The sequence below is a fragment of the Daktulosphaira vitifoliae genome, unplaced genomic scaffold (assembly GCF_025091365.1).
Source record: "Daktulosphaira vitifoliae isolate Bord-2020 unplaced genomic scaffold, ASM2509136v1 Scaffold_5, whole genome shotgun sequence".
NCBI lineage: Eukaryota > Metazoa > Arthropoda > Insecta > Hemiptera > Phylloxeridae > Daktulosphaira > Daktulosphaira vitifoliae.
In genome coordinates this window covers 26,509,053-26,519,042 of record NW_026099576.1, presented here as the reverse complement: position 1 = coordinate 26,519,042, position 9,990 = coordinate 26,509,053, and the positions used below count along the sequence as shown (strand labels likewise).

The following is a 9,990-nucleotide window of genomic DNA, read 5'->3' as shown; positions in this document are numbered from 1 at the left end:
CTGTACATGGGTGTATAGCCCATATAACCAAATATTGTCATTTATTATTCAGAATTTAACACTTATAGTAAAAATGAAGGTGAGTAATACTCTTTACTTAAAGTGCTTGATTGAAATCTAAAAGATTATTTTATTTTATTGTAGAATTGGCAAATTATATCAGTATTGTTGTTAATATCATGTTTGAATTTTAACAAAGGTGAATATTATTTTGTTATATTATTAATTTTTTTTATCGCTTTATAAGCCCATTAAGGGCCATAGTGGCCTCCCCCAAAGGAGAAGTTTCTTAACCATTGATACTCTGGCACGGTCCTGGTTGGTCTGTCGCCGGAGAGAGAGATGGCGTCTCTAATTATCGAACTGATCTCTCGTTCGGCAAATGAGCCGTACGTGACCAAGTTTCGATCCCGAGGAGATGCGCGTCAAGCTCTGTCGCGTTACCGACTCGGTCACACTGTCTCTTTTGTACTATTCACACATTTTATATTTATAATCTATCCATTTAAGTTAATGTATTATTTTAAGTGATTCATACAGGATTTTTTTAATATTAGTTTGCTACTCTCTTAGTTATACTGAGTGATCAGTTAAGGATAAAAAAATTCTTTTTTTTTTGGAAATTATTGAAAATTTTCAATTATAATAAAGGGAAAAAACGATAGCACAGTGTGGATGTGGCATAGTTAGGACAAGTATAGATGATATCTGATTGTGATAAAATTACTTTTATAAGAACGCTTTGACGCATATCTCTAGGTTTAATTTTAAGAATTTGGTGAATTATACCAAAAGCATTATTAATTCCATTTCCTTTATTATTCCTGATTAGAAGTTTTTTTAATTAGAAGTATAATATATGAATAAATATTTATTATAGCAATTAAATATAGAATTAGATTGATATTTAATAATTTAGTATTTTAATTTTTTCAAAGAATTTATAACAAATTATTCATTATATATTACTTTTATATATAAATTTTAAAGGGCTTGATATAATTCTTTTCAAAAAAAATTGTATGTTACTTATAAATAAATTTATAGGTAAACAATGTCATGAGAAACCAAAATATGCTTTTCTAAACCTATTTTTGCGTCTTTTTCAAATCTGCAATTAAAGTTTTACATATGGACTAAATAATAACAAAATCCTTCTAATTAATAAAACAATTTTTTATGTTTGATTTTTCTGTTAACTATAAATATCTAACTGGTATATTTTAATTAAACAAAAATTTAACAAACAGAATGTATTATGTGAAGTATATCAATAAAAATAATTATTTATACACCAAGTGTTCCATATAAATGCTTAATAAAACTTCTGTTTAAACAATTTGTTACAATAAAATATTTTTAACAAAATTTTGAGTTTTCCTCATAAATTTACTATTAATAGTAATCAATAGATATTAAAGTTCTAATTTTTTTTTCATAATAATGTATATTACATAGGCTTTAATATTATTTATATGCTAACAAGGGGGATAAAAAATAGCAACTATTGCACAAAAAATTAACTTTGTAAAATGATCCAAAAATCCCGACACTTATATTTATATATACATCTTAAATTAAACCTTATATTAATTATTAAAAAAAAATTCATTTCTGGAGTTGTCTTAGTGGTGAAAACGGTCATCGAAGTTAAGAAAAATATACGATTTTTTTTTTGTGAAAATTAAAAAAAAGTTAATAAATTCTTTTGCAAAAACTTATGTGTAAACTGCATTGGTGCATTATGAAAGATATGGTTAGTGTAGTATACCATTTTAATACATGTAATATTTAATACTTATACTTAATAAAATATATCACCACATCAGTGTTCCACCGTGGATAAGATAAGTAATAAAATAATACCCTTACACAAGATTTAACTACCCTCATTCGCATTCCATAAAACGCACACTTAAAAGATTCTATCACATTAACCAATCAAATACAACAAAAAATATTTCAAGAATCTCATCACAGAATTCTAAACCAGTTTTGCTGGCTATAAAAAGGCCATTTTCCTCCAAATTCGTGTGGTTTTTGTACAGGTTATGTACGGTTTCTGAACATTCTTTTCGCTGACACTGGGACGCCTTGCCATTCTATCTCTGCGTCTCTACGGCTCTCTGGAACTCTGGAATTCTCAACTAAAATACACAATTGAATGTACGTAAGTGTATGTTTCGTTCATAGTTACATTTTTATATCAAATATGCACGATTTTTATGCTCCTTTCCTAATCACTGGGATTTACAAGAAATATTATACATCTTATTTTCGGTCGAATACTTTTGGTGATATAAATATTCTAACACATATAAAATATTGGTATTTATTTTTTTTTTTNGAATACTTTTGGTGATATAAATATTCTAACACATATAAAATATTGGTATTTATTTATTTCTTTTTATCTACATATATATAAATACACTGAAAAATTCATGACTAGATTGCATTGTGTTCTATTACTTATTGAATCGCTACAACCTGGCTGGACAGAATACTAGCACAATAACATCATAGTTAATATTCCAACTAATTATAAGCATTCTCCAAAGTGTCTCTCCATTTATCAACTAGCCAGTCTAATCTCTGCCACATTGCGGGCCATCGGAGTGTAGAATAATGATTTTGAAATATTGAACTAGAAGTAGCTAGGAAAAGTGACAGAATTATAGTCCTAAACTAATTTTCGAGAAAAATGTTTTGAATGTAGTAAGTACCACAAATAGGATGTAATTAAATAGACAAGGAAGTGTTTTGGAGAGTGATGGATAAGGTTATGTAAAGAATACCTGGTAATGAGGATGCGGTAATAGGTAAAGATATGAATGAACATCTAGGTATTAAGAGAAGAAGATATGAAAGAGTACGTGGAGGGTATGGTTTTAGTGGGAAGAATGAGACTTGAGAATGTTTCTTATATTTCGCAGTATCGTATGATTTTGCTGTGGTTAATACTTATTTTAGAAAGAGATAAGCACAGTATATACTTTATAAGAGTGGGAGTAATAGATCACAGATTAATAGTTTGATGTGGAAGAGAGAGAGTGTAAAGTGAGTAAAAGATTGTTAAGTTATCACAAGCAAGAGTGTAATTTCACAACATAGACTTATGTAATGGAGCTGCGGGAAGAGAATATACAAAAACAGAAAGAACACAAGAGGAGAATCGAGAATCCCATAGTAAAAATTGAAAGAGGAAAAAGAAAAAAGTTTATAAAGACGGTAGAAGAGAGAAAAAGGCTTAGATGGATGAATGGAGTGACAAATAATGACGAACATATAAGATGGAATATAGTTGTAGCGTCAAGCATGGATAGAATGAGAGAAAATAGTCTTATATGTTTTTGTCGTGTTATGAGGAGAGAAGAATCGGAAGCTGAAAGAACAATTATAGAAATAAATTTTGAAGAAAGAGAGGTAGAGGATGATCACAAAAGTGATGGAGGAATGTTATTGTTTGCGATATGAGGACGGCTGATGTGTGCGTAGATGTAGTGGAAGATCGTGTCAAGTGGAAGTTTTTGGAAAGAGTGGTCGACCCCAAATATTTGGGATCGAGTTGAGAAAAAAGAAGAAGAAGAATGTTATTAAAGTACACATTGTGAAATATTTGATTCTATTGTATATCATATAATTATCGTACATCATTTGATAGTAGCTTTCAACTACAAAGTTAAAAAAATTCAATTTGTTATTTATTCATATCTTAACTCTATTTGTTTGGTCTGCTATCATTTTATGCTATTCAAATTTCTTAGTAACACGTTATTATTTATGTAATTTTTAAAATCATGATTTTGGGTATTAACTGAATTTGAAAATGGATTTTTGCAATTATAATCAATTTTTATAATAGTTATATTTAGTTTCGATGCCAAGTTGAGAAAGTATTTATCTTGTGATGGTGTTCGTTTTTTTATGTCTGTCCATAATAAACATCACTTTACTAATTAATATGTCAAAAAATCCTATTTTTATCTTGTTGAACACACTGTTGCCAAAATAGGAATAAAGTCTTAAATTTTAAATATCTTAAAACTGCTATAACATCTTATTAAAAACATCGATCCTATTTATATTTCAATACAGTATACTAAATTCAATATATTCTATGGGTTTGGTTGTTATTATAGTCTAATAAAAAATCTAAATACAAAAATAATTTGAATAAATCACACTCGTATGTCAAATTTTTTTATCTTCGATGCGAAGCTGAGACAAAAAAATGTATCCCGACGACCTATCTTCTATGCGCAAATGGCTACCGTATTCAAAAATATGCTATTTTTGTGTTAAAATCCTGGGTTTTGTATTTTATTTTACTTTAAAATATCTTATAAGGGCAATACACTGACTTTCATGAATATTTTATAATTTAATTGACAAAGAATAAAGTTCATAAGACATATGTAATTAAACTTTTTTTATATTTTTAAAATCGAAAAAGTAATTTTTAAATTTGAAACATGGGCTGAAAAGTCCCGGGCCTAACACATGGANATAGCTTAACACATGGGCTGAAAAGTCCCGGGCCTAACACATGGAGGGCGCTACTTTTTTGGAATTAATCTCATTTTTAGTTGGTACTAACCTACAAAAGTCAGCTGTTAAACTTTCATGACAATCTGTTCATTAGTGTGTGAGCTATTGTGCTAAGAGTGAAGCTACTTTTGTAAATTTCAAAAATGGATCAAAAACAATTTCGTGTATTAATTTTACATTGCTTCTTGATGGGAAAAAATACCGTTCAGGCAAAGAAATGGCTTGAGAATTGTTATGGGGACTCTGCTCCATCAGATACAACAATAAAACGTTGGTATTCTGAATTCAAACGTGGTCATAGAGACACAGATGATGCAGAACGCAGTGGACGTCCAAATGAGGCAGTAACCCCAGAAAATATTGAAAAAATTCACAAAATTGTTTTAAATGATCGTAAAATGAAGTTGCGTGATATAGCTGACATCATAAAGATATCAAAAGAACGTGTTGGCTTTATATTGCATGAGCATTTGTCATGAGAAAGCTCTGTTCAAAGTGGGTGCCGCGTTTGCTCACTGTTGAGCAAAAACAACAACGTGTTGATGATTCTAAGCAGTGTTTGGTCATGTTCAAACGTAATAAACCGGAATTTTTGCGTCGATACATCACTATGGATGAAACATGGATCCATCCCTTCACTCCTGAATCAAAACGATCGTCATCTGAGTGGACAGCAGCCGGGGAACCTCGTCCAAAGCGCCCGAAAGCACAACAGTCAGCTGGAAAGGTAATGGCCTCAGTATTTTGGGATAAGCAAGGTATAATATTCATCGACTACCTTGAGAAGGGAAATACCATTAACAGTTAATATTATATAGCGTTATTGGAGCGTTTAAAGGCCGAAATTACAAATAAACGACCGTATATGGCAAAAAAAAAATTTTTGTTTCATCAAGACAACGCACCGTGTCATAAATCAAAAAACACATTGGCAAAACTACTTGAATTAAAGATCGAATTGCTTCCTCATCCACCATATTCTCCAGATTTGGCTCCCAGCGATTACTGGCTATTTGCAGATTTAAAAAAAAATGCTCGCCGGCAAGAAATTTCGCTCGAATGAAGAGGTTATCAGTGAAACTAAGGCCTATTTTGAGGCACAAGATAAATCATTCTACAAGAACGGCATTCAAATGTTAGAACGGCGCTGGAATGATTGTGTTGCTCTTGGTGGAGATTATGTTGATGAATAAAATCAATTTTTAATGAAATAACCGTGTTTTCTTTGTTAGGCCCGGGACTTTTCAGCCCATGTGTTAAATAGCCAATTTTATCATGCGACGAATGCAACAAACAGTTGCCGAGTCGGTAACGCTTGAGTTTTTCATGCTTACGGTACGAGTAATTAAAATCCGACTGTGGCTATTAATATTTTTCATTTTTTTTGAGTTAGAATAAAATTTTCAAATCATTTGATATTTTTCTCATTTAGATTCAATAACTTCAATAAATATAAAGGATCCTATCACTATAGTCTCCCTTCGTGAGAAGAAATTTATATTCATGTTAATATTATTTTACTATGTGGTTCTTTTTGTGGCTACGATTTATTTTGTCAACCCTCACTAGACCTACTTTTTTCAACGATACGTCAAATGATTCATTTAAGTTATTACTCTTAAAAATCGAAAAAATATTCCTTATTCAAATAAAAAGTAGCTTAACCAGCTTTTTTATACACACAATTAAAATCATTCATTTCTAATATTCTTAAAGTATTCATTGTCGAATTAGATTTGATATGATAAAAGTATTCAACTACAANTCATTTCTAATATTCTTAAAGTATTTATTGTCGAATTAGATTTGATATGATAAAAGTATTCAGCTACAAAAGTAAATCATTTTACTTTGTAATTTATTAATTTTTCAAAATCAATTTGTATATGTTACTACCAGTCATTAATTTTTTTGTAACATGTTGCTATATAAATCATAAATTTAAAAAAAAAAATGATTTTTAGTTTAAGCTGAATTTAATGATGAATTTTTGCAATCATAATCAAATTTTATAATACACTCAATTAAGAAAATCTTTTTCTTTAACCCCATATAATTCTTAACAATACCATTTTTACTATTTAATGATGTCAATTTTAAATATGCATGTTGAGCTAAAATTTTTGGTAATAAATTCATTTTTTTTTTTTTTACTATAAACTTTCATTTTAAAGGACAAATATAAGTAGGTTAAAAATGTTTATTTTTAACAAATTTTAAATCAAAATCAATAATAATTTGAAATCAATTAATTTTAAAAATTATATAATATATAATTAAAAGAATTACTAATCTGAGTATAATTAAGGAAATAGAAGTTGATGTTGCTTTTGTAGTTATCCATCAATTTCATAGAATTAAACACTATCTACAGATTTGCATCGAAGCGTTTATTTTTGATAGTAATTTTAATCACTGTCAGATATCATTATACTTGATCCAACTATACCACGACACCACTGGGCCGCGACCCCCCTGTGCTGGGTTTTTATTAAATATATGGGATAAACTCTTTAAACATATATACACATTTTACATATAAGTTATATGTTAATTGTACATACATGATAAATAATAAATTAACAGCTATTTAGTTAATTATAGACAAAGAAGAAATGAAGGGTCAACGTTTGAATTTGACATCATACGTGTAATAGGTTTATTTTTAAGGAAATTAGTGGGGCGAAAGGAACATAAAAAGAAGAACATAAACAGAGCGGGAATGACGTTGAGGAACTCTAAAATATATTAAGGATATTGAATAGAACTTGTATTTCAAATAGATAATTTTCTTATTTTATCAATTTAAATGATTATACCAACCATAAGTGACATTGCAAAAATATAACTGATTAAACATTGAATTACATTGGTTCAATTATTTTTTAATAACAAATCTTAGACAAAAACTAATAGGTTCTACCTTATGGATATTGTATAACAGAACATTGTGGTCTTTGAATGGCGAGATGATTAAGTAAAAAAAAGATTTGGGATTGTAAATTTAATTTCTTTTTTAAATATTCTTCTCCAACTGCAGATCAAGTTCTCTTAGTTTCACTAGAACACAACACAAAAGTCATTGAAAATTCGATTGAACATTTTTTGACCCCGTCTAAGACATAAGATCGAATTATGCCTATGAAAGAAAAGATAACAAAATTCTTCTATAAAATACAACACATATATATTTTTGATTATTATTTATATTTGTCCAACTATAACGAGTCTCCACTGTTTCGCAACTCCACTGTGCTGCGGCTTTTATGTTAAATAAATCAACATTTTCTATAATTAAGATCATGTTTTTGTACTTTATTTTATCATCATTTAATTTTGTTAAAATAAAAAAGCAAAAATATATCCAAAGTTGTATGTACATATTAAAGTTACCAGACCAACTATCTATAGTTACACGAATTTTTNCGTATCAAAGTTACCAGAACAACTATCTATAGTTACACGACATTTCATGTAAATAACTATATGAATAAATATTTAATTGAATAAAAAATCATTCGTATCATTTATTTATATTTTAAGAAGAAAAATCAATTTAAATAATTTTCCATCATTATTATTAGAATACATTTTCAGAATTAAAGATTTTTCGATCAAAAGTATATTAAAATAGATAATTTGTGAAATATAACATAAAACAAAATACCAACTAAAATTTTTAATTTTCAATTAAGTATAATTGATTTATTTAGTTTGAATTAAACTATTTAAAATTATCCAAATAAGTTATTATTCAAATTATTTAAAATTAGAATTATTTAAATAAAAATTGATTTCAATAAAATGTATTAATAAAGTAAATTTAATCTATTAAAATAAAATATAATATAGTTGCATCCAGTGCGTTTCAATGAAATTATTTAAATTTTAAATATTTTTTCTCTATAGTATATCAAACATTTTTATTCTAACTTTTTGTATTCAGCTGTATGCATCTAATATGCACTTATCCAATAAAAAATAATTCTATTAACATAAATAAATCGATTAAGAGACACACATACTTAAAATACTATCACATTGAGATTATTTTTTAGTTTTTAACTACAAAAGTGATAAAATAATATTTTATTATCCAATATATATATATAGTTTTTTCATATATTCATTTATTATAACTATTACTAGTCAAAAAATAGAAACATGACTAAAGCCTAATGACAAAAAAAAATCAAGACCCAATTTTAATTTTTCGATAACCAAAAAATATTTCTTATTTTGATGTTTTTTTTTAAGTAATCAAAATAAAGTTTTAATACGACGAAAATTAATCAATAATTTTTTCTTTTAGCAATTCAATATAAAAATTCAAATGATGAACAAAAATGGCAATTAAAAGAAGATACGACTAGAATGGCTGCAGAAAATGGAAACTTAGAATTGTTAAAATATGCATCTGAAAATGGATGTCAATGGGATGAAAGAACAACAGAAGCTGCAGCAAATAATGGTCATTTAGAATGTTTAAAATATGCTTATGAAAATGGCTGTAAATGGAATCAATTCAATATTGCGACAAATGCGATAAGAAAGAGTAATCTAGAAATATTAAAATATGTTCACAAAAATGGATACGAATTTGATGAATACACAACTAATATAGCTCCAGCGGGTAATATAGAAATTTTAAAATATGTCCTTAAAAATGGATATTCGTGTAATGAAAACACAGCTTATAGTGCTGCCATAAATGGCAATCTAGAAAATTTGAAATATTTACATGACAATGATTGTCCTTGGAATGAAAGGACAACTTGTGGGGCTGTCATAAGTGGTAATTTAAATATTTTAAAATATGCACACGAGAATGAATGTCCGTGGGATGAAAATACAACAGACACCGCTGTTTCTATCGGCAGTTTAGAATGCTTAAAATATGCTATTGAAAACAATTGTCCATGGGATCAATCCAAAATTAGCAGAACTGCGATTTTTAGAGGTAATCTAGAACTATTAAAATATATTAATAAGACTGGACACCAATTCGATGAATCCACAATTAACTTTGCTGCATCAGGTTATCATGAAATTTTAAAATATGTCCTTAAAAATGGATATCCGTGTGATGAAAACACAACTTTAAGTGCTGCCTCAAGTGGTAATCTAGAAAATTTAAAATATTTACATGAAAAAGGATGTCCATGGGATACAAGAATAACTTACGAGGCTGCCCTTCATGGTAATTTAAGTATTTTAAAATATGCACATGAAAATGAATGTCCGTGGGATGAAAGCACAACAAAAGCAGCTGCTTCTTCCGGACATTTAGAATGTTTAAAATATGCTTTTGAAAATGGCTGTAAATGGAATGAACATATACCTTCTGAGGCTGCCAGTAGAGGAGATTTAACTATGTTAAAGTATGCACATGAAAATAAATGTCCTTGGAATGAAAACACCATAGATGCAGCTGCTCTA

General features: G+C 28.3%; 1 protein-coding gene across 8 annotated transcripts in view; it reads left to right on the top strand.

Moving 5' to 3' along the window:
• The window catches only part of LOC126907691 (uncharacterized), a 63,819-nt gene continuing 53,829 nt past the window's right edge, over positions 1–9,990 (top strand). For 7 of the 8 annotated variants that reach the window (XM_050689161.1, XM_050689160.1, XM_050689158.1 and 4 more), the window contains exons 1-3: positions 1–79; positions 145–199; positions 8,864–9,892. In XM_050689161.1, coding sequence (XP_050545118.1) covers positions 74–79; positions 145–199; positions 8,864–9,892 — 1,090 coding nt within the window. In that variant the 5' untranslated portion in view covers positions 1–73. The remainder of the gene's footprint in view (positions 80–144; positions 200–8,863; positions 9,893–9,990) is intronic. The other variant, XM_050689154.1, reaches the window with a different exon arrangement.